The 25,190-nt window shown below is 48.2% G+C and overlaps 1 protein-coding gene and 1 long non-coding RNA gene across 4 annotated transcripts in view; one reads left to right on the forward strand and one right to left on the reverse strand.

Annotated features, from left to right (window-relative positions):
• ST3GAL2 (ST3 beta-galactoside alpha-2,3-sialyltransferase 2) overlaps positions 1-25,190 on the forward strand; it is a 60,747-nt gene that overhangs the window by 25,777 nt on the left and 9,780 nt on the right. For 2 of the 3 annotated variants that reach the window (XM_047078743.1, XM_047078744.1), the window contains exons 2-7: positions 6,778-8,171; positions 11,059-11,252; positions 17,089-17,268; positions 19,469-19,514; positions 19,807-19,926; positions 20,801-23,345. In XM_047078743.1, the coding sequence (XP_046934699.1) occupies positions 7,833-8,171; positions 11,059-11,252; positions 17,089-17,268; positions 19,469-19,514; positions 19,807-19,926; positions 20,801-20,974 (1,053 nt within the window). In that variant the 5' untranslated portion in view covers positions 6,778-7,832 and the 3' untranslated portion in view covers positions 20,975-23,345. Of the gene's footprint in view, positions 1-6,777; positions 8,172-11,058; positions 11,253-17,088; positions 17,269-19,468; positions 19,515-19,806; positions 19,927-20,800; positions 23,346-25,190 lie in introns of those variants that run through there. The other variant, XR_006961901.1, reaches the window with a different exon arrangement.
• Positions 3,993-6,558, reverse strand: LOC124511479 (uncharacterized). The gene is made up of 3 exons (XR_006961902.1): positions 6,331-6,558; positions 4,872-5,108; positions 3,993-4,525 (listed from the first exon to the last, which is right to left on the reverse strand). It is a non-coding gene; the product is annotated as an uncharacterized LOC124511479 (long non-coding RNA).

Here is a 25,190-nt window from a genome sequence, read left to right on the forward strand (position 1 = left end):
TTCTTTTTCCTGCAGCATTAACTTTTTCCTCTACCAGCATACAAATATTCTGCAGTATCTCCCAACTTAACCCCCATTCCACTTCGTTCCATTCTTAATTTCTTTTTTTTTTTTTTCTGGCAACACCTTTATTGAGTTATAATTCACATATCATACAGTTCACTCATTTTGAGGGTACAATTCAGTGGGTTTTAGTCTACTTACATGGTTATGCATCCATCACCACAAACAATTTTAGAACATTTCATCACCTAGAAGGCAACCCCATACCCATTAGCAGTCACTCCCCAACTCCCCCTAGGCAACTACTGCTTTATGGATTTGCCTATTCTGGAAATTTCATATCATGTGTATACACACACGCTCTCTCTCTCTCTCTCTCTCTCTGTCTTTAAAGAATGAAAATAGGGGTGTCTGACATCAGCTCAGGTCATGTTCTCACAGTTGATGGTTTGAACCCCGCGCGGGTCAGGCTCTGTGCTGACAGCCCAGAGCCTGGAGCTTGCTTCTGATTCTGTGTCTCCCACTCTCTGGTCCTCCCCCGCTCATGCTCTGTATCACTCTCTGTCTCTCAAAAATAAATAAACGTTATGGGGCGCCTGGGTGGCGCAGTCGGTTAAGCGTCCGACTTCAGCCAGGTCACGATCTCGCGGTCCGTGAGTTCGAGCCCCGCGTCAGGCTCTGGGCTGAGGGCTCAGAGCCTGGAGCCTGTTTCCGATTCTGTGTCTCCCTCTCTCTCTGCCCCTCCCCCGTTCATGCTCTGTCTCTCTCTGTCCCAAAAATAAATAAACATTGAAAAAAAAATTTTTAAATAAAAAAAAAATAAATAAATAAACGGTAAAAAAATTAAAAAAAAAAAAAAAAGAATGAAAATAGGAGCACCTGGATGGCTCAGTCAGTTAAGCATCCGACTCGTAATTTCAGCTCAGGTCATGATCTCATGGTTCATGAGATCGAGCCCCACATCAGGCTCTGCACTGAGCATGGAGGTTGATTGGGATTCTCTCTCTCCCTCTCTGCTCCTCCGCTGCTTGCTCACTTGTGTGCACTTTCTCTCTTGCTGTGTCTCTCAAAATAAATTTAAAAAAAAGAATGAAAATAAAAAAGACTGTTTCCACCACCTAAGTTAAGGAGTAATACATTACCCAATACTTCTGAAGCCTCTGTAAGCCCCTCCTTGATCTTACCTACCTTCCTGTCCCTTCAGAGGAATTTCCCGAATTTTACATTATTTCTTTGATTTTCTCTATTGTTTTATCTTCTATATATATAGAGGCATATGCTTAGCTTTGCATACTTTTGAACTTTTTATGAACTCCTACTACTGGCATTCATCCATGACTTACTTTTCTTGCTCAACATAGTCATTTTTTGGTCATATTCATCCCTATTGATGTCTGAAACTAGAGTTCAATCATTTTTTCTATATGACATGAATGTACCACAATTTACCCTTTTTATTCTGAGGGACATTTGGGTTGTTTGCATTTTTCGGTTATTACCAAGTGGTGTCTTCAACATCCTTGTATGTCTTTTGGTGCACATGTCCATATGTACCTGGTAGTAGAAATACTAGAGTTGATTACACACCTGCCAGGAGGCCTAAAATTTTAAAGATAGAAAATCTCAAGAACATGGAACAAATGGGACTCTCATATACCACTGGTGGAAATGTAAAATGCTACAGCCACTTTGAAACACTATTTGATAATTTCTAGTAAAGTTTAGCATACACCTTCCCTATGACCCAGTAATTCCACTCCCAGGTATTTACCCAAGAGAAATAAGAGTAAGTGTCTACAAAAAGACGTATACAAGAAGTTCAGGGCAGCTTTATTCATAACAACCCCAAATTGGAAGCAACTCAAATTTCCAAACATGGAAAAGAACAGACTACAGATACGTACAGTATGGACGAACCTCCAGAACACTCCACTGAGCAAACGAAGCCAGACATACAAGAATACATAATAGGTGTTTCTATGAATTTCAAGAGCAACTAAATGTAACATATGGTGACAGAAATCAGAAAAGTGGTGGAGTGCAGGATATTGATCAGAAAGGAGCACAAGGGAGCTTTCTGGGGTGATAGAAATTGCTCTCTGTTTTCTAATGGGTGGCTACACAGATGTGCACATAGGTAAAAATTCATCAAGCTTTACGTTGAAAGACCACTGCATTTTACTGGATATGAATTAAACCCCAGTGGAAAAAAATAGATCGTTCCAAGTGGGAGTGAGATTTGGGGGGGGGGGGAATGAAACAGTATATTTAACCTGTTGTCAGGCTTCACCTTAAGCTTTAAATCTGCTTAAAATGACAAGCAGGCCAAATTCCCTGGATTTGTTATTCAGTGATTCTAAATATTTAGCCTTTCAATGAGAAAGCATTCATTCCCACCCATACTTTGGGAAGATTTATCTCTGAAGATACTCACACAAAGGAAGTCATAAAATAAATTAGCCCAGGACAACTGAGGAAAATTTCTACTCTTGCATTCTGTTCCCACACCATGTTTTTTTGTGAGAAAGATGGTTTTTAATTTCTCTTTTAAAAAACACAAAACACCACTGGGATATTCTTATGTCTGTCTTTATTAGGTAGTACCACATTATCTTCCAAAGCATTGTACCAACTTATTGTCCTAATAGTGATGTGTGAGTGTTCTTAATACTCCACATCCTCTGCCAATTCTTGGTACTGTTAGGTTTTTCTTTTTTAATTTTCCCACAAAAATCCTGGAAGACAGTGCAAGCAATAATGTCTGTGACATTGGCCATAGCAACATTTTTCTAGATATGTCTCCTGAGGCAAGAGAAATAAAAGCAAAAATAAATTATTGGGACTACATCAAAATAAAAAGCTGCCCAATGAAGGAAGCAATCAACAAAACTAAAAGGGTTAGTATCCAAAATACATAAAGAACTTATTATACAAATCAACACCCAAAAAACAGATAATCCAATTAAAAAATGGTCAGGGGCACCTAGGTGGCTCAGTTGGTTAAGCTTCCGACTTCGACTCAGGTCATGATCTCACAGTTGGTGGGTTTGGGCCCTACATCAGGGTCTGTGCTGACAGCTCAGAGCCTGGAACCTGCTTCAGCTTCTGTGTCTCCCTATCTCTGCCCCTCCCCTGCATGTGCTCTGTCTCTCTCTGTCTCTCAAAAATAAGTAAACATTAAAAAAAATTTTTTTTAGTTGGCAGAATACATAACAGACATTTCTCCAAAGAACACATACAGATGGTCAACAGACACATGAAAAGCTGCTCAACATCACTTGTCATCAGGAAAGTACAAATCAAAACTACAATGAGATATCACCTCATACCTGTCAGAATGGCTAAAGTCAACAACACAAGAAACAAGTGTTGGCAAGGGTGTGGAGAAAAAGGAACACTCATGTACTGTTGGTAGGAATGTAAACTGGTGCAGCCACTGTGGAAAACAGTATAGAGGTTCCTCAGAAAGTTAAAAATAGAACTGGGTTGCCTGAGTGGCTGAGCCAGTTAAAGGTTCCACTCTTGATCTCAGCTCAGGTCTTGAGGTCGGTTGTGAGTTCAAGTTCTACATTGGGCTCTGTGCTGCACAGGAAGCCTACTTAAAATAAATAAATAAACAAACAAACAAACAAACACACATTCATATACACATATATACGTGTGTGTGTGTGTCTGTGTGTGTGTATAGTACTACCCTATGATCCAGCAATTGCACTACTGGGTATTTACCCAAAAAATACAAAAACACTGATTCAAAGGGATACATGCACCCCTTTGTTTATTGCAGCATTATTTACAATAGCCAAATTATGAAAGCAGCCCATGTCCATCAATAGATGAATGGATAAAAGTGAAATAATTCAGTGAGAGAAAGACAAATGCCATATGATCTCACTCATAAGTGGAATTTAAGAAACAAAACAAATGAGCAAATGGAAAAAAAGAGACAAACCAAGAAACAGACTCTTAACTATAGAGAATAAACTGGTTACCAGAGGGGGGGTGCTGAAATAGATTGTTTTTTTAATTCCTCCAAGAGCCTATTTTAAAATGTAAATCAGCTCGTGATTTACAAACCCTGCCATCAGATTCATAATAAATCCTAATCCCTTCAAAGCCCTCTGTGGTCACCCTCAGCCTTCTGTGCCTTCGTCTCTGACACCCTCACCACCCCCGCCTGCTTCATGGGCCCATTTGTTCTATGTTTATCAGGTCAATCTTGCTTCCTCCTCATTCTCTTTGCATTCTTTGTTCTCTCTCCTGGCTCCCTGTAATTTCCCTTTGTATTTGCCACTAGACCAGAAGCTCTGTGAGGACAGGATGGGTGTGTCCTGTCCCGCATTGTCCCCATGCCCAGTACTAGCCCTTTAAGTATCTGCTGAATGAACAAACAAGTCCCCAGCAGCCAGGTGGGTCCGAAAGAATGGTCTACTTCCCTTTTGGGTACCAGAGCACGTGCCTTCCCTCCAACTTTGTTCTCTTGGTGTGTGTATGCCTGGGCTTCACGGGAAAGATTGAGCAGCTGTGAGGGAAGAAATCAGAATTAGGCAGTGAGCACCTGAAGGGCATGCGGAGTCCACTGGAGGAAACAAGGTGCATGAAAGTACTTCTCAAGGGTCAGCACTGGGTGACTTCTGGGGTTTGGGGTGCATGTTGAGGGGCCTCTGATGTTTCTTAGTTCCAGGTAGCAACAATTCCTCCCTGTGTCTCTGCCCTCAACACATGTTGAGCTGCTCAAGCTCCCAGGAACAGCCTGGCCATGGGGTTTGCAAAGCAAGGGCTTTTGCTGGTTACCCCACTTCTCTGCCTTTCCCCAACACATTGATGAAACCAGGACTTTTCTTCTCCCCCACAAGGTAGCCGGTTACCTCAGATGCCCCCTTTGTTGAGCTGGAATCCCAAGGAGTTACTTCTCCAGTAGGGAGACATTTCCTTTGGAGCCTCCTGTGCCAACTTCTGCCCAGCCCCGACCTTCAATGGCCACCATGGGCTGCCCACCAGAAACCAGGTCTCCCTGGAGAGGCCTCTTGGAAAGTCACTGCCTCCCTTAGCCACTTGCTTTGTGGTTGGCTCTCGCTGGGTCACAGGATGTTAGGAGCAGGACCCTGTAAAACCAAGTGCTTTTCTTCAGATGTTGGGCATAGAAAGGGGTAAAGAGGGAATTGAAAGAGACAATGACCTGGCTTCCTATTTACAGACAATCAGCCAAAGGCTATGCCTGGAATCTCGCCTTCCAAACAGGTGCAGTAAAAAAACATCAGAAGCAAAGCACCTTGGAACCCGTGCTGTTGGGCCCCCTGGGAATCAGAGCCAGTCACCCTGGGTGAGACATGTTGGGGAAACTTTGCTTTAGGCCCTAGAAACCACCTCTGTGTCTGCTTGTTACTCGTCCTGGAACCCCTTGGTAGTTGGAAGAAGTCACAGGCCTCTTTCTGTGCCCTGGCCGGTCACAGGCTTTGGAATCAGATAGACCTGGACACAGATATCACCTCCACTCACAAGATTGTGACCTTAGGCAAATTCCTTTACTTCTGTGATCACTGTTTCCTCACCCAGAACCGTGTCTTCCTTATTGGAATATGCTAGTTCCATTCCCCGATGGCTTTGTGGTTTGGCTCGGCTCCAGAAATTTGAGCTGCCATGAGTGGAGAGGGCAGCTAAGGTCCTTGAACACAGTCTGAGAGGCCTTCTCTGAAGCTGCTGGCAGCAGCCAGAGGACCCTGGAAGGGCTGGCTGGAGCTGGAGCTTTCAGCAAAGAGCTGTGGTGCCCAGGGGCCAGGTCAGAACTGGGGCTAACTGGATTTGGAGAAGAGCTGGTGGGGACAGGCAGGCAGCCAGATTTAAGTGATCCCTATGGCATGGAGCCAGGGCCCAGGGCCTCCACTCTCAACCTTGTCCCTGACTTTTGCCTAGCCTCCCTTGCACATGGCATGGATCCAAATTCCTTTCCTTAGGGCCCCTCCCTAAACTGCTAGCCTCTTCTTCCTGCTATTGCCCACCAGGGCAGCCTAAGGCCTCAGATTGCCCATGTCCCCAGGGACCCTGGCATTCACGTCATCCAAACATACAGATGAAGGTAACTGTCTAGATGACTGTGTGGTTGGGGCTCTGAGCCCAACACCCCTGCATCCTGACACCAGAGCTGGAAGGATTGTTAATAGTTCACTGAGCTAACCCAGGAATGCTTCATCTAGAGCCCACACCCGGGAGAGGAGAGGGCAAATCCCAGGGCAGAGGCCCAGCCCTCCCCCATGGACCCCTCTCTTGCCCAGAAGGGTTTCTCACAACTCCTCAGAGGGTAGAGAGCACCAGGGTGGGGAGCCATACCTGCAGGCAAGTCTCCTGTGATCTTTTCTCTGGGCCATTTTCTCTTCAGTTTCACCTGGAATTAACCTCACACAGCTGGACTAGGAACTTTCTGAACCTGGTTCTTCCAGTGACTCGCCATGGACTCCAGGGAAATCCCTTTATGTCCTTGTTTACTTTCTGGCTAATAAGTGAGGAGAGTAGGCTAATCTCTTCCTCTGCAGCCCTTGAGAGCTATCTGTGGGTGGTGAGAGGAGAGAGCCCTTTCTTTTGTTCACCCTTTGGTTAAGTGGGCGTCTCCTCTCCTGCTAACTTGTCCCCTCTGGGACTTGAGGGCGGGGCCGGGGGAGAGAGAGAGAGAGAGAGAGAGAGAGAGTGAGTGTGTGTGTGTGTGTGTGTGTGTGCATGCACGCGTGCGTGTGCGAGTGCAATTTATCTGCACATTACTTTTCCTCTCTGCAATTTCAGGGTCATGCTGCGGCAGCTTGGCGCCTGACGAGAGCGAGGGGGAACCTGCCAGGGGATTACTGCTAGCGAGAGCTAACAGCAGGACAGCAGGCCTCAGGGGAGTGGGGATGGGCAGAGCAGCCTGTGAGGCTGGGCCAGCAGCACCAAGGAGGCCTGGGCCCTGGCAGGGAGCTCGGCACACGCTCAGCTGACCCAGACGGCACCAGTAGATCCCCACTGAGCAGCAGCTGTCCCCAGGCCCTGGAGGACCTCTCAGCAGGAGCAGGAGCTCTGTGAGCCCCTCTTCGACCACAGTTGGGGCTGTGACCATTGGGAGAAGGGAGCAGCGCCTTGAATGGGAAGCGGAAGGGCAGAACCTAATGCAAGGAGGATCTTGGTCTCTGCAGGCGAGTTTTCTGACACCCACAGAGCTTCCTGGGTTTCTTCTCTCAAGACTGGGGCATCGTTCCCTCCCCTGGTGAAGGGTTTGGCCCAGGAGGGCCAGCTGAGGCGGGGACAACTCTTGGATGGAATCCAGACCACTTGAAGCTCATGTGCTCTCTGCTGTGATTGAGGTTCAAAGGCTTCCCCACTGCAGGGGACGAGGGGCCGCCTCCGTGTCTGCTCATGAACCACAAGGACTCCGAATGCTCCAGACTGGACCGTTTCGAGCCACCAAAGAGGGGGGCCCCCGGAGCTGGCAGCCAGCAACCCCAAGGGACTAGAGGGCTGGGATGGACTGACCTGCCCCTCACCAGGGCAGTGGGAGAATCAGAGCCTCTGTGGCCCAGCTAGTGACAGAGAGACCTGATGAAGCCATAAGCAGGGGCCCGAGTGGCCCAGGGACAGGGGAGCCACTCCTGCCTACGTGCTTTCTCCTTGCGTAGAGGGAGGGTGTGGTGAGGGACCCCTGCCTCTGTCCCCTCCTCAGCACGTGCCCCTATGCCCTTTGCACGTGGTGCCAGAAGAGGCAGGCTACGCTGTGGCTGGCCCATCAGTGGGCTGGGAAAGGAGTGGCCACGGTGACACCCCACTGCCCACCAGGCTGGTGGTCTGGCCCCCTGGGGTGCCAAACCATGAAGTGCTCCCTACGGGTGTGGTTCCTCTCTGTGGCCTTCCTGCTGGTGTTCATCATGTCACTGCTCTTCACCTACTCCCACCACAGCATGGCCACCTTGCCCTACCTGGACTCGGGGACCCTGGGTGGGACCCACCGGGTGAAGCTGGTGCCTGGCTATGCTGGCCTGCAGCGCCTCAGCAAGGAGGGGCTCCCCGGCAAGAGCTGTGCCTGCCGCCGCTGCATGGGTGACACTGGAGCCTCTGACTGGTTCGATAGCCACTTCAACAGCAACATTTCCCCTGTGTGGACCCGAGAGAATATGGATCTGCCTCCAGATGTCCAGAGGTGGTGGATGGTGAGAGCTACAACCCCTCCTGCCTCCCCTTTGCTGCCCCCTTGGTCCCCCGGTTTGGGAGTCACTCTTCAAGCCCCTCTTGGATTTGGGCATTCTGCCTTCTGGCCCCCAGAGCCTTGACAAAGTATTCGGTCCATTTGACCAGAGCCATCTGGTAGGGTCACAGATTCTGAAAGGCAGAGTGAGCTTTGGCCTGGAAGGAGAGAGAACCACTTTTTAGTGCCTATAGGGGCTGAGCAGACACCAGAAATGCCTACTAGGCCAGGGAGATAACACAGGAGTTACAGGCCCCAAGGAGGAAGATGCTGAGAGGTAAGGACCATGGCGGGGAGAATGTCTGCCCTTTATAAAGGAGGCAACCCCTCTCAGCTATAGCAAACTTGTGCTCTGCAGGGATGTGACCCATCACTGCTGGATCTTCTGACCCCTTAAGAGAACTTGGAAGTCCACAGTTTTTTGCTAAATATCCTAATTTGTAAATGTTGGCTCACAAGAATTTTAAACACCGTGAGGGCCACTCACTTAGTTTTTCTACAATTGCTGGAAGAGGCTTTCTTCTGGGCCAGGATAAGAAAACATTGTGAGTTTCTTTGGGAGATAAGGGAGGTGAGGGGCAGGGGATGAGAGGACAGGTGTGCCCGAGGCTCCCTGCTTTTCTGGCTCCTGTCACCTTTCTGCTCCTTTTAACTCCCTTTACCTCATCCTTGTCATCTCTGGAATGTCACTCCCTAGGCTCTTCCTGGGCCATCTGGTTGTCATACTGTGTCAGGTGGAGCAGTGTCAGTGCTTAGCCCAAGGGCCCTCAGGCCACCTTCATTCCCCCTGGGGCACTGGGGAGTCAGCTCCTGGTTTCCCCAGCTGGAAAATGGGGAAGATGATGACTCCCCGCTCTTTCTCACATTCAGGGAGACAGTGAGGAGGAGCTCCTGTGATCAGGCTTATCAGAACAACTCACAGATCCTGCTTCCTGGCTCAGACTGTCCAAGTCCCTAAGAATGGGGAGGTCTACAGAGCAAGGATCACCAGGAGCCCCAGGGGCCATTCCTGTGGCAGCCTGGAGCACTGTTAATCATAGTCACAGCCCTCATTTTGTGAGGAAAATCAAGGTTCAGATAGTGCATAGAGCTTGCCTGAGGTGGTGGCCACCTAGAACCAGAGCAGGATCCTGGGCAGAAGTAGACCCATGGGTAGGCCAGGTTTCCTTCCCTTAGGGATGGAACTCGGGGCTGTTTAAGCACCAAGCATGTTCTTCAGCCAAGACACAAGCCATTTCTCTCGGGCTCCCCATAGTCACTCCCTTTTGCTGTGAACTTAGAAATTCTTATCTCAAGCTTAGCTTCCTGTCCACACTCAGTTCGTATTCTTGCTCTCAAGAGCCTTTCCTGTGCTCCTGTGCTAAGAGAAGAGGCAGAGAAGCAGGCCAACTCCATTCCCTTCGTTTATTCTGTCCCCTGAGCAGCTCCTGCTCAGCCACACTCACCATATTATGGTTCAGACCACAGAGTGTGTTAAAGCCCTAGTTTCTACCCTACTGATGTGTGGTCTGTGACCCAAGTCCAGTCTGCTCAATATTTTCTTTTAGTTTATTTTTATTTATTTTTGAGGGAGAGAGAGAGAGCAAGCCGGGGAGGGGCAGAGAGAGAGGAAGACAGAATCACAAGCATGCTCCGCGCTGTCAGTGCAGAGCCCGATGTAGGGCTCAAACTCACAAACCGTGAGATCATCATCTGAGCCAAAATCAAGAGTTGGATGCTTAACCGACTGAGCCACTCAGGTGCCCCTGCTCAATAATTCTAAAATATTTGCATTAGTGGGACGCCTGGGTGGCTCACTCGGTTAAGTGCCCAACTCCAGCTTAGGTCATGATCTCACGGCTCGTGAATTCGAGCCCTGTGTCAGGCTCTGTACTGACAGCTCGGAGCCTGGAGCCTGCTTCACATTCTGTGTCTTCCTCTCTCTCTGCCACTCCCCTGCTTGGACTCTGTGTGTGTGTGTTTCTCTCTCTCTCTCTCAAAAAATAATAAACATTAAAAAAAAAAGACCTTAAAATATTTGCATTAGTTAACATTTAGGAATTGGGATATTTCACGTGAAATCCACATTTTCAGCTTCTCCTGAAAAACTGGAAAATTTGGTGCTTTTGAGCTCACAATACAACACAGCAGCAGTCAGCTCACTCCTTTTTGATGGGGCCTCCTGTTTGCCATAGTCCCCATCTGCCACTTTACTCCTGCGCAGTTACTTGCCTGGTGTGTTGGCATTTGAGGGCTGCCCCGGCTTCATTTCATGGTCTTCCACGGTTACTGGTGGTTGGAAGCACAGGGAACCAGTTTCATTCCAGCCATTCTGACTTTGAAAGAATTCCTGTACCTCTCTGCCTGCTCTTCTCCTCTCCCCTAGGGCTCAGGGGGTGACTCCAGTTATCCCTGTGGATATTGCGTCAAGATGGAGCTTTCCTAACCCTGAGTCCTCAGGCTCAGTCCCAGAGGCGCCCTCTGTAGGCGGGTTGGGAATGAGCCCTTGAAGCTCAGCAGGGTTTTCCACATTAACTGCACCTCAAAATGACTCTTCCTGTGACTCATAGCTTCCCTGAGAGGACAGCAGAGCAGGGGCCTCTGCAGCCATGATGAGCCCAGGAAGTTTCTCTGCTCTGCGGTACCCCTTGACCCCCGAGTCCCCTCCAGTGCGTTAGAGCGTGCACCTGATGAGAAGGGCACTAGCCTCAGAAAGGAACTTTACTGTGTGGGAATGGGGGCATGTCCTCACTGTTGAGAGAGAATTCCCTTTCCCTGACTGAGATTAGAGGGTGAAGGCAGGGAGGCGAGACAGGCAGGAATCCCTCCCTGCTCACCCGCCCCTCTCCTTCCTTCTTCTCTCCTGTCCACAGATGCTGCAGCCCCAGTTCAAGTCACACAATACCAACGAGGTACTGGAGAAGCTGTTCCAGATAGTGCCAGGCGAGAACCCCTACCGCTTCCGGGACCCCCACCAGTGCCGGCGCTGTGCCGTGGTGGGGAACTCAGGCAACCTGCGGGGCTCTGGCTACGGTCCGGATGTGGATGGGCACAACTTCATCATGAGGTGAGCCCCAGGGAGCGCAAGGGTGGGCCCAGGACAGGCCTCCAGAAGGAGGCACTGGCCTCCATAGAGTTGTCTGGCAGTGTAGGAGTTGCCTGCTGCTGTGAGCCTCCCATACCAGAACCTTCTGTAAAGGCTTGAGTGTCTCACTCTTATTTGTTGGGTAGATGGGGAGGCAGAATTCCCATTCTGTACTTTGCTTGAGGCCTGCACTCAGTTTCGAGTCCTGAACTCCTCTGAAAAGAACCGAGAGTAGACCACTGGTTGTTTTCTGGTGAGAACTCCCACCTGCCTGGTCCCCTCAGTGCTGAGCCAGGAGTGAGGCCCCACACTAATGTCTTGAGTAATAGCCACAGATGGTTCCTCCTGGCAGTCTCACAGAAGATGGAGGTCCTGGGCAGGAAGAGGAACTGCTCAGTGCTTGCTCTGGGCTGCTGTCCCTCACCTTTATTTGATAAGGTTTAGATTATGTGGGGCAGATTCATTTACCAGACATCTCTGCCCAGCCTTAAGGAAAGGAGAGGGGTTGGAAAGGCATTCATTTCAGACAAAGACACAGAGCTATGAGCCTGGAGGTGAACAGGGACTACATGGTGGACTTAAAACTCCAACATGGACTGCTCATTCTGTTCCTGACTTTCATCCTGTTTTCTGACTTTCTCCTTAGACTTGGGGATGGGAAATGCCATGCTGGGGATCCTTCCATCCCACTCCTTGGTGGAAAAAGAGACTTGAGAGTAAATATACTGAAAATGCCGAGTTTTCACTAAGCATCTCTTATGATGAGCATTGCAGAAAGACCAGGTTTCCCAGGAGGCGAAGGAAGGGCTTTGTCTTAGAAACTGTTGCTGTTTCCATGGCAACACCCAGGCAGCAGTATGTCTCTGAGGCTTTCACCATTCCTTGCAAAACCTTTCTCATGTTGAGAAGGGGGGGGCGGTGGGGAGAGGAGGTCTGCTAGGCCCCATCCAGGAACCCAGAACCACCTGAGATTCTCTCTATCCTCCAACTGCTGGCACTCAGAATGTAAGGGAGGCAAGCTGGTTGCTGGAGAAGGGGCTCTCTCTACCCTGAGACAGTGGCCGAGAGTGGGGAAGCAGGCATCCATCACTTCAGTGCAGCCCTGGGACTCTCGGGAAGCCCAGGGAAATGGTCTTGAGTGCCTGAAGCTCCTGCCTCTGCTGCCCTGCCCCCTGTGCTAAGTGGATGCTTTCATTATGCATGTCAGTGGCGGTTGGGAAGCTCCAGGGTAGAAGCAGACAAAAAGGCTTGGCCGCTATGACACCTTAGTGGTACCTGGTCAGGCCAGGCTACAGAAAGGAATTCACAGATGTTCACTCACAGAGACCAGGTTAGGAGATGTGCGTTTTGGAATGGACCCCAGAATTGCTTTGTGTAAGGGGTGACCCAGATTGAATTGGCTTTTTGCTGATGTGTACAGTCTGATGGTAGTGGAGGTGACTCTTTCCTTATAGGCATGTCTTGGTTTGGAACCACAGGGGACGCCTCCCTGGTCCCTGGAGGCAAGACCAACATAAGACCCCACCAAGCTGAGTTACAGTGAGATGATGGCTGTACCCATATTTCCCTATCCCACCCCCCGGCTGCCTCCTCCTCCTATATGTCTTCTGAGCCCTGCTGAAAACTTCAAATGGAGTTGAGCTGGTCCTGCCTCAGCCAGCCAGCAGACCTAGAACAAGCACCTGGCAGTCGTAGGCTCACCTTAATACATGAGTGAATGGAAGAGACTAGGTGACCAGATACCAAACTCTAAGCATGAATGCACATCCACCATTCCCCTGCCTCTGCCCTCAGGTGCAGAGGCAACCAGAAACAGATAGAATTCTAGAATGCTTTTCCTCTGAATCATGGAGATGTAGTTCAACCTGTGTCCTGTCTGGCCCCTTTCCAGGGCTTCGCTTCTCCAGAATGAATCAGAACCTCAAAGCAAAATCCTGCCCTCAAAATCATGCCATGTTCCTTCCTTCTACCTTGGAGGCTCTGAAACATCTTTTTTAGAACTCTTACTCCCTTCGTTCTCAGATTTTAGAAAGTTGGTGCCTGCCCAGCAAGTGAGAGGGACCTGAGGGAGGTGGAGGCAATGATACCGCCTGCCAGGTCTAAGAAGGGACTTCCTCAAGACTGTGGCTACAGATGATGGGGGTGGGGTGGAGTGGGGTTGTCTTCAGAGGCCAACCTGGGACACTTGTAGCCCTTTGATCTGTGGGACCAGTTTGGCCTCTCCATGTCAAGTGAGAGGAGGTTATTTCTTAGGTACACGCTAGAGTGACCTTGACCCCAGCTCCTGCCCAGTCCAGGCCCCAGCCAACTTGAGTGTCACCAACCCACGTCGTCCACTTCCTGATACCCCGTTACATATCCCAGGCAGCTGAGAAACACCATCCCAATTGATCTGTTCCTCACAGACCCCAGGGCTGATGTGACAGAAGGCAGATCTGGATGTGGCTCTGGTGACCATAGGACACCAGTGCTGTGTGTAGAGCTCTAGTAGCCCCAGAAAACTGTCATTAATAAATGGGAAAGTATACTTTTAGGCTCTTCTAAGAGGTAATATCTCTGAATCCTGAAGACCAGGAAAACGGAGGGGTGCCCAGACAGGAGGCACAGGGGCAGTTAACCTAAAGAAATGGAGGCTAGAGCACAGCTGGTCCTACAGAGAAGATTCTAGGCTTCTGCTTGAGCCAGACTAGAACTGAAGTGGCCAAGAACAAAGACTCACGCTCTAGTTCCAAATCAGGCCGTTCTCAGGCTTTATGGCTTTCCAACTCCAAACATCCTCCAATTCCTCAAGGGAAGGGAACGAGAGAGCTACAGCAATATGACTGGCAGCAGTGGGGCCTCCTGGATGTGCTCCTACTGTTTCGTGCCATCAGGGGGAGGTGGGCAGGAGGAAGGCATTGTGGGAGCCCCAGTGACACAGGAGGTCTTTACTCAGCCCAGCTGAGTGGTGCCAGCCACTTTAAGTACAGGTAACCTTCATCCTGGTTTTACAGAATAGGCATAAAAAGCTGGGAAAGCACATGGAGACTTTGCTCCCTCTCTCCCAGGTCCCTTTATCCCCATTGGAGGGCAAGGTTATGGTCATCTGTCTAGGCAGTCATGATTCTGCAAAGTGGTCCACACAAGACAGGAATGTTCTCATAGATGGTCATAGCAGAAAAGACCAACAGGTTTGTGTTTACAGCTGGATCACCTGTTTTGAAGATGTTCACCAAAAGAGGGAGCTTTGATTTTATTGATCCTATGTTTTGCACAAGTTGAAAGGAAGTAGAAGCCTCCTGGCTTGTTATACCTAGGAGGACGGTGAGCCCACTCTGGGTTTCCGACTTCTTCCATGGCAGCATGGGAGAGACACATCCACACTGCACATCACCGGCAGACAGCCAAGGTGGGCACTGTCAGAACTTGGAGCATCCCTCCTGGCCTTGGAACAGAAAGGCAGATAAGAAGCTGACGTACAGGGACAGAGGGGCTGGTGCTGGTGGAGTAGAGGCTGCCATGCAGCCCAGGGGCTGAGGGAATGCTTCAGCTTCTTATCTTGCTTCCACCGTCTTCTAGGAAAGAGGACAGAACAGCCAGGTAAGGTTGAAGCTGTAGAAGGCTGTTCTTTTCTTTCATAAAAAAAAATTGTAAGAGTAATAAATATGTTGTTATTGGGGGGAAAACACAGAAATATATATACTAGAGGGTGCCTGGGTGACTCATTCGGTTAAGCGTCCCACTTCAGCTCAGGTTATGATCTCACAGTTCATGAGTTTGAGCCCCACGTCAGGCTCTGTGCTGATAGCTCAGAGCCTGGGACCTGCTTCAGATTCTGTGTCTCCCTCTCTCTCTCCCCTTACCTTGCTCTCTATCTCTGTCTCTGTCTTTCAAAAATAAATAAACATTAAAACATTTTTAAAAGAAAAAAATATATATACTAAAAGATGAATTACCCTTCCCCATCCCATTTCCCAAGAGTAACCTTTGTTACCAATTGTAATACTCTTCCAGATTTTTTTATTCATATATAAAAGTATGTTTTTTCTTTCTTCCTTCTTCCTTTTGCTCCCTGTGCCTCCTTTTCTTTTTTTACAAAAAAATGATATCACACTATCTAGTTTCAAGTTTTCCTTTTGTCTTAATTCCCTCCTGCAGCACATAGTAGTATTCAAAAGGTAATGGGATAGACACCTCACATTACTTGTTTTTTTTCACTGAGTACCTCTTGGACTTATTTCTTACCAGCACATGTAAATCTATTTCACTCATTCTCATGGCTACATGGTGTTCTATTATATGAGTGTGCCAAAATGTATTAACCAGTTCTCTTTTTTAATGTGTATTTATTTTTGAGAGAGAGACAGACAGAGCATGGGCAGGGGAGAGGCTGAGAGAGGGAGACACAGAATCCGAAGCAGGCTCCAGGCTCTGAGCTGTCAGCACAGAGCCCGACGCAGGGCTTGAACTCACGAGCCGTGAGATCATGACCTGAGCCAAAGTTGGACGCTTAACCAAGCAAGCCACCCAGGAGGCCCAACCAGTTCTTAATTGTTAAATTGATTCTCCTTTTCACTACTGTAAATAATAATGCAGTGAATATCTTTGTGCGCATGTCTTTGCAGACTTATGAAACCATTTTTATAGGATAGATACTTAGAAATGGAATTGCCACGGGGCGCCTGGGTGGCTCAGTTGGTTGAGCATCTGACTTTGGCTCAGGTCAGGATCTCATGGCTTGTGAGTTTGATCCCCACATCGGGCTCTGTGCTGACAGCTCAGAGCCTGGAGCCTGCTTCAGAGTCTGTCTCTGTCTCTGTCTCTGCCCATCCCCTGCTCATGTACTGTCTCTTTCTCCCTCCCTCTCCTCTCTCTCTCAAATATAAACACATATTTAAAAAAATAATTAAAAAAAAGAAATGGAATTGCTGCATCAAAGTGTACACCCATTTATATTTTTGATGGCTAGAACCAGATTGTCCTGTAAAAATCTTGTACAGGGGCACCTGGGTGGCTCAGTTGGTTAAACATCTAACTCTGGTTTGGGCCTGGGTCATGATCTCACAGTTCGTGGAAGCCACGCATGGGGCTGTGTGCTGACATCGCAGAGTTTGCTTGAGATTTCTCCCTCTCTCTCTCTCTCTCTCTCTCTGCCCCTCCCCTGCTCTCTTTCTCTCTTGCTCTCTGTCTCTCAAAATAAATAAATAAACGTTAATGGGGCACCTGGGTGGCTCAGTCGGTTAAGCAGCCTACTTCAGCTTAGGTCATGATCTCACAATTCTGAGTTTGAGGGCCCGCATCGGGCCCTTTGCTGACAGCTCAGAGCCTGGCCTGCTTCAAAGTCTGTTTCTATCTCTCTCTGCCCCTCCCCTGCTCACGCTCTGTCTCTCTCTCTCTCTCTAAAAAAGAAAATAAAAACATTTAAAAATAAAGAAAGATGTATGGAAACTGATTTGACAATAAATTTCATATAATAAATAAATAAAATAAATAAATAAATAAATAAAATAAAAATAAAGAAAGAAAGAAACTTTATTTTTAAATTTTTTTTTTCAACATTTATTTATTTTTTGGGACAGAGAGAGACAGAGCATGAACGGGGGAGGGGCAGAGAGAGAGGGAGACACAGAATTGGAAACAGGCTCCAGGCTCCGAGCCATCAGCCCAGAGCCTGACGCGGGGCTCAAACTCCCGGACCGCAAGATCGTGACCTGGCTGAAGTCAGACGCTTAACCGACTGCGCCACCCAGGCGCCCCGAAAGAAACTTTAAAAAAAGATAAAAATCTTGTACCACTTTCTATGGCGGTTTATTCTCATGTCACCCTCTTGTCCTTACAGGATGAATCAGGCGCCAACCGTGGGCTTTGAACAGGATGTTGGCAGCCGAACCACTCATCATTTCATGTACCCCGAGAGTGCCAAGAACCTGCCCGCCAATGTCAGCTTTGTGTTGGTGCCCTTCAAAGCCCTGGACCTCCTCTGGATTGCCAGCGCTTTGTCCACGGGGCAGATCCGATTGTAAGTCGCTCTGTTGACTGGGAGTGGAATGTGGGTGACAGAGCATTTTGAGAGGAGTCTTCCCAAGGATTGGCTCTTAGAATTCTTTTAACTGAATATTTTGACCGAGAGGGGCTGGTGAAGAGGGAGGCACTAGTAGGGAGAGCCCAAAGTGGTGCGTTAGCTGGGGCCACAGGTTGTTCAGTGTCACTCCTACATAGTGACAGCCAGCTTCCTGTAGGTAGAAAGGGTAGCAAGGTTTTGGTCTCCTTTCCAGGAGGTGGCTCCTGACTGTGGGAGTTCTGCATTCTGAGAATTTTCTTTAGAGACAGTTGCTCAATCACAGCTGGGAACCTGAGGAAATTTAATATGTCATTTTTTATTTTATTTTATTGAAGTGTGGTTGACATACAACATTACATTAGTTTCATCACCAAGTATTTTTTTTTTATTTTTAATGTTTATTTATTTTTGAGAGACACAGTGGGAGTGGGAGAAGGGCAGAAAGAGAGGGAGACACAGAATCCGAAGCAGGCTCCAGGCTCCAAGCTGTCAGCACAGAGCCCAACATGGGGCTTGAACTCATGAACCGTGAGATCATGACCTGAGCTGAAGTTGGATGCTTAACTGACTGAGCCACTCAGGCACCCCATCACTAAGTATTTTTTAGCATCTCTATTGAGGTATAAGTCACATGCCATACAGTTTACACATTTAAAGTATACAAGTCAGTGGCTTTTATTAAATATGGTGTTGTGTAACTATCACCACAATTAATTTTAGAACTCCTTTCATCTTCTTAAAGATGAAGATCTTTAAAGATCTAAAGATACCTCTGTACCCCTTAGCCATCACCCTCACTCCCTCTACTCCCACACCCCAGCCCTAGGCAACAACCACTAATCTACTGTCTCACTGTGTGTATGTGTGTATGTGTGTGTGTTAAAATGTATACAACATATGGGGTGCCTGGCTGGCTCAGTTGCTAGAGCATGTGATTCTTGATCTCAGTGTTGTGAGTTCAAGCCCCACATGGGGTGTAGAGATTACTTAAAAACAAATAAATAAATACAAACTCATTTTCTCAGATCACTGCCCACATTCTCCACCAAAATTATAAGTACACTCAGGGCACCTGTGTGACTCAGTCAGTTAAGCATCCAACTTCGGCTCAGGTCATAATCTCACAGTTCATGGATTTGAGCCCTGCGTCGGGCTTTGTGCTGACAGCTCAGAACCTGGAGCCTCCTTTGGAATCTGTATCTCATTCTTTCTGCCCCTCCCCTGCTTGTGCTCTCTCTGTCTCTCAAAAATAAATAAATGTAAAAAAATTTTTAAATAAGTACATTTGCTTTGTTGTGCAAAACACCACCCTATCCAACTCCAGAACTTTTTCATAATTTCAAGTGGAAATTGCATTCATTAATAATTCCCCATTTCCCCGACCCTTAGCCTCTGATAACCACTAGTCTTTTTGTCTGTATGATCTATTATAGGTACTTCATGTAAGTGGAGTCATAGTGTTTGTCCTGGCTTATTTCACTTAGTGTAGTGTTTTCAGGGTTTATCTGTGTTGTAGCATGTACAGGATTTCATTCCTTTTAAAGGCTGAATAGTATTCCACTATATGGATATACCATATTTGGTTTATCAATTCATCCATCAGTGGACAGTTAAGCCGTTTCCACATATTGCCTGCTATTTGTCACTATGTATTTTTTAAACACAGAAATCTAAATTACAGTTTTCTGACTTTATCTTATGATAAAGTTTAAGTTTGAGTTTAAGTCCCTTGCTTAGAAAAGGAGTATAGACTACGGGTGCCATGGCTGGCTAATAGAGAAGGAGGGATTTGTACCAAATATGAGGATAGTAGCAAGAGGGTCATTGTAGGCAGAACTAAGACAAATATAGTGGGTGTGAGATGACTGGCTAAATTAAGTGGGGAGTTCACAGCTGAGTGTTGTGGAAAGAAACATTTGGGCTAGATAATAGAAGGCACCAATGTTTGTCTAAAACATCCTTATTTTATCCTAAAGAACATAGGTAGCTGCTGAAGTTTTCTGAGCAAGGTACTGCAGTGATGTGCTCTGGGAAAGCAGTCTGGAAGCAGGGGATCTGTTGTAAGGCTGTCATCACTCAGGCCTGACAAGGAGGAAAGGCATCTGTGGACCTTTCTAGATCCCAAGAGCCATCTAAATCTTCTTCTTTCTGCTTGCAGCACCTATGCACCAGTGAAGTCTTTCCTTCGAGTGGACAAAGAAAAGGTAAGCTCCCACCTCTCCCTTGTTCATCCCCATCTCATTAGAAACGGTGCAGATTTGACTACTGGTGTGCCCAGTCCTGTGGCTCAGGTGTCCCCCAGTGCCCTTCCAGAACCTTCAGAGTCCACCCATCTGCTGGTATGCCTGACCCCCTCAGAGGCCACAGAAACTAGGGAACTTGGAAGAACAGGTCTGCTGGCAAGCATGGAGGAACTGGCAGAAGCTACTTAGAGCCTGGCCTGAGTCTCCAGGCTCCCAACACCCCTCATGTGTCTGTTGCCTTTTCTCTTCCCAGGTTCAAATCTACAACCCAGCCTTCTTCAAGTATATCCACGACCGGTGGACAGAGCATCACGGGCGGTACCCTTCTACAGGGATGCTGGTGCTCTTCTTTGCCCTGCATGTGTGTGATGAGGTGGGTAACCCGGTGTTATGGGTAAAATAGGGATACCCATGGAACAGAGGGGATTAGCCCTTCTTAGGGCTTAGCAGAGCAAGAGGAACGTGTTTTTGTAGGCAGAAACCAAGTGGCTTTGATTTCCTGCATTTCTAGGCTGTAAAGTATACATCTTCATTTCCCAAACTTACTACTCATGATTTTACCAAACCTGAAATCACTTCAGTGAAAAGTTAAATTTATTTAAAAAGGAAACAGAACATTACTACCATAATTGGTATTACTTGTCATAAAGAAAAAAATCATCAAAAATATAAATAGAACGGAAATAATGAAGTTAAGTTCCAGCGGGATGGTCTTCTCCCACCGCTGTGGGCCCTAGGCCTACCCTCTGTGTGTTAACACTGCAGGTCATTCGTTCCAGGAGCGCATTTCACTAGCAAGCAGGGCTGCTGTGCCATACTCGCTCACGCCCAGCACACCCACTTTTGCCAGTAAATTCAGTGTGTGGTAATGGGTGCTTGACTAGCTTTCATATAAAAGTATTACATTAAAAAACAAAAACAACAACAAAACAAAACAAAAAAAAAGGAACGTTAGCAACGGTGGGAGAGGTCCCATAGCCCCAGACCGAGGCGTATCGCTGCAATCAGACGGGTGGAAGAACCGAAAGGGAGCAGCAGTCTTGCCAGTCGGTATCCTTAGCTCCAGGCCTGGGTGTCGCGTATTCCCGTTGCCTCCCGCGCTCTGCGAATTGACGAACTGCGCGTCTCTTAGCTGTAGTCGGGTCGCTGCAGCCCCTTTCTCCTAGCCCACCGCGACCCGAGGCTGTGCCCGTGCCCTGTCCTCCCGCTCTCCGACGCGGGGTGACCTGCGCCGCCCTCCCCTGCAGGTGAACGTGTACGGGTTCGGGGCCGACAGCCGGGGCAACTGGCACCACTACTGGGAGAATAACCGGTACGCGGGCGAGTTCCGGAAGACGGGGGTGCACGACGCCGACTTCGAGGCCCATATCATCGACATGCTGGCCAAGGCCAGCAAGATCGAGGTCTACCGAGGAAATTGAACCCGCGACCCTTCCGGGCCAGGCGCGAACCTCGGGCGCTGGCTCCTAGCCGGGACTCCAGGCCAGCCGGAGGGCGGTGGCCTCGGCGTGGGCACGGCGCCCCATTGGGCGTTTCCAGGTCCTAGGAGCGACGTCAGGGCGCGGTCTGGACTAATCATGCTGCAAGTCCAGCGAGCGCTGGCTGTCCCTCGCCAATCATGAGACTGGGGACTAGCCGGCCAGGCACCAATCAGCGCTGCAGTCGAAGCGGAGGATTTTTTTTTTTTTTTTTCTCCCAGCCAATCATGCGACTCAAGGAGAACTGCCGGCACTGGGCCCGTCTCTTCCAATCAATGGCCTTCGGAGGCGGGCCGGCGGCCGCTGAATCCCCTCTCCCCTATGCTTTGGGTAGAATTTTATTTCACGCTTTTTAAGGAACAGAGGTTGGTTCCGGCCTCAGTGAGGTACTTTCCTCAGTGTCTGTGGGAGCATTGCCCGCCGCTCGTCGACCTCACTCGGTCAGGGGCGCCGAGAAGGAGACGGTGGGGAAGGTGCGGGGCAGCGGCGGCTCGGCTTCCCTTGCCGGGGCTGGTGGGGGGCGGGGGTGTCCCTCTTGACCTCCGGGTGGGCGGTGGGGCGTTAGCCGTTCCTATATGGTGGTCTAGGGGAGATCAGATGGTTTCCGGGGAGCGCGCCTTCATCCCAGGGTAAAAGCTGGAGCCCTCTCAAACCTCTTCAGGCTCAAGAGAATTTTGGACCCCACATTTCCTTTTTCTGTCCGGCCCAGATGGGTGAGTGTAAACCCACCAAAGAAATGCAGTGGCTTGTGGGTCCCCTCCTCTTTCTCCCCATCCCCACCTTTGGCCACCCTATGGAATGGCCTTTCTGACCAGGGCATTTAGCATCTCACCAGAAAACTAGAACTGTATTCACCCGTTGCTAACGGGCGGAATTCTCCTAGGGCCTAACTCTGGAACACAGGTGTAAGGAACACGGCAGGGGACAAGGAAGCCCAGTCACTTCAGATGTAAGGTGCTTCTCACTCTCGTGTACTCTCGGCCCCTACTGTTCACCCAAAACCTTTTCAGTGGCTCTTCTTAGGCCCTGGGCCTCCTCACCAGCCTACCTGTCCTGAAAAAAAATCAAAACTTGCCCTGGGGGTTGGGGGCACTGTTGCATCTTCACTCCCTACCCCCCCGCCCCCCTACCGCCCTCTCGCGCGAATAATCGAGCGCGCGCACACACTCGCGCGCGTTTGGCCTGCTCTAGGGAGAGGGAGCAACACGTGGGAAAGAAGGCTGGAGATGGGGAACCCAGCTTGCCTGGTGCATGCACCTTCTTCCTTCATCCATCACCCCAAAGAGGAGTAGGAAACCTTTGCTTGGGGGTGGAATTTGCTTTGGTCTCGTAATTTAATTAACTTGAGGTTACCAGGGATGGCTGACCAACAAAGATTTTTTTAAAACTCTACGTTGGCCATGCAAATAGCTGGGATTCTAGCTGGGGAGGAGTAGACTTGCCCGCTTGCATGCCTCCTCTCCTGCCCTTGTGTCCCCTCTCCCCCATGCTCACTTCCTGCCTCCTTGCTCTAACCCACTTTCCATTTCCAAATCTAGAAGGGCAGGGAAACCAGCAAACGGGTTACAACTGGAATTTACCTGCATGACTGAACCCAGCTAAAGCTCTGACAGGAAGCTGTTGATGGTATTATCACTTTACAAGGTTGGGGAAATTCGGAGGGGGGAAAGGGCTTCTGTGAAGTTTCCAAACTACTAATAGGATCCCCCTTCCCAACAGTGAGGAACACAAATACCACCCTTTATCTTAGTGAGTTGATACCACCAAGCAGCCTCCTGGCCATTGGTGTAGTTCCTGCAGCTGGCTGGGGGAACAGGGACCAGCAGGGAGTATTTTAGAAGAGGATTGGGGCAGGGCAGTGGGCACCCCTAAAAGTTAATATATTGAGAACGTAGTTAGAGTCTGTTCTTTTCCAATTCCAAAAGTAGGAGGAGTAGAGCATGAGGGTGGATTTGGGGGGCCTTTAGTGGAATGCCTCTCTCAGGGCCTACCCCATCATTTTAGAGAGTCAAGGCACCAGCCATTCTTGCCAGTCTCAGCTCAGTGCTTCCTGAAGAGGCAGTTTGGAGTGTTTAGAAGATGAAAAAAAAATGCGATTATGCCAAACAGTATTGAGCAGAATAATTTATTTCTTTTCTGTTCCTTTTTCTTTTTGTTTTGTTTTGTTTAAAACGTTAATAAATCCCCTTTCTGGAAGAGGTAGGTCCCAGCATCCAGCCCAGATCTCCTTTTCTGCAATAGTTATTTAAACAAATGTTTTTTATTTTCTTCCCTTTCTCTCTCTTTCTGAATTAAAAAGAACAAAAGAACTATATAGTCATTTGTCTATTTGAAATGGGTATGGTTGTGGAAAGAAGAAATCTCTGTCAGCCGGGAGCTATGACCAAGTAATGACTAAGAACATTGGGTGGAAGGTTCGAAGGAGAAAAGAGCATGACTCCAAACACCTGCCCCCGTATACACGAGGCCTCCCAACCCAGTCCACCAGCAGTGCCCTCTGAAATAGTGGTTCTTCACCACTGTCCTTTGGGACACGTGAGTGGATCAGCAGGGCAGAGACTGTCCCCTGCCAGGGGCCCCACAGCATGCAGATCCAGCAGGCACCAGGATGGGGTTTCCCACAACATTTCCAGGTTCTGCATAACTCCCTGTGATGCTGTAGGTGTGGGTTGGCAGGAAATTGACAGAATGGGAGGAGCAGGTTGCACAGGCATCCGAGGCACTTCCTTGGACCATCTGGACCCCCTAGAGTCTACTTTGTGCAATGGAATGCCACCAAACATCCAATTTTATAGTTCAATGGACCAACTACTATGGATCTCACAACAGACAGCTTTGAGTCTAAAGTCATTTGGTGTCCTGCAATTCACTTTCTGCCTGTGCCCAAGAGCAATCCAGGAGTTGCTTTTCACTTGGAGAATAACTTTTGGTAGAGGAGCCTATTGGTATTTTTCTAAAACCCTAGAACAGGGGCTATAGTTCTCTTACTTGGAGTTGCCAGAGACTCCTTCCATCTTTCTCTCTCTACCACAGACACTGTTAGCATTTGGTTGCCTGGGTCCTAAAGCCTGGTGGCAGGACAGTGTATGCATAGGCTAGACTTCCGAGAACCATTTCTTGTTTGGGTCCCACTCAACTCAAAGCCAGCTGCCTTCCAGGTCACTAATTGGTTGGAGCAGCACTCCCCAATGTTGTACCTGTTGCCTCCACAATCAAGAGTTCCACCAAATTGTGTATCTTTTTTTTTTTTTTTTTAATGTTGGCCGAGGGCTGTGTTGCTTTGATCCCACAAAGATATATCTAGAACAACAGGTCAGCATTACCATTCGATTGCATTTGCAATAAACTGTCAGTTTTTAAGAGTCAAATGGTGAGTAAATGGGATGAGGAAAAAATCACCCACCCCTGTATAACTCAAGTTTGATGGCAGCACCAATTTCTGTAGATGCTGTTAGAGTGTGGTGTTGACTTTTTTTTTTTTTCCACTTACTACTTTGGACATTGTCCCAGGGACTTCTGTTTGGTCCATCTATCGTAGTCACCCCCATTCCATGGGTAAGGTTGTCAATCTGGGGATTTCACCAGGTAGTGAATGTCTCTTCCCTTTTGGGACAGGAAATTCCAGGCATGACTAATATTTTTGCAGTTTGCTTTATTGCCCTTTGCAGATACTGAGTTTTTTTACAAGTTGAAGGTTTGTGGCAACCGTGCAATGAGCCGGTCTATCAGCACCATTTTTCCAACAGCATTTGCTCACCTTGTGTCTGTGTCACATTTTAGTAATTCTCACAGTATTTCAAACTTTTTCATTACTATATTTGGTATAGTGATCTGTGACCAATGGTTACAACTTGCTGAAAACTCAGAAGATGGTTAGCATTTTTTAGCAATAAAGTTGTTTGTTTTTAATTTTTTTAAATTTATTTTTGAAAGAGACTGAGTATGGGGTGCCTGGGTGGCTCAGTTGGTTAAGCATCCGACTGCAGCTCAGGTCATGATCTCACGGTTCGTGGGTTTGAACCCCACGTCGGGCTCTGTGCTGACAGCTCAGAGCCTGGAGCCCACTTCAGATTCTGTGTCTCCCTCTCTCTCTGCTCCTCCCCCACTCAGGTTCTGTTTCTCTGTCTCTCAAAACTAAAACATTAAAAAAAAATTAAAA

The sequence above is a fragment of the Lynx rufus genome, unplaced genomic scaffold, assembly GCF_022079265.1.
Source record: "Lynx rufus isolate CCGP_SWC_20201006 ecotype Redwood Valley unplaced genomic scaffold, mLynRuf1.p SCAF_16, whole genome shotgun sequence".
Classification (NCBI taxonomy): domain Eukaryota; kingdom Metazoa; phylum Chordata; class Mammalia; order Carnivora; family Felidae; genus Lynx; species Lynx rufus.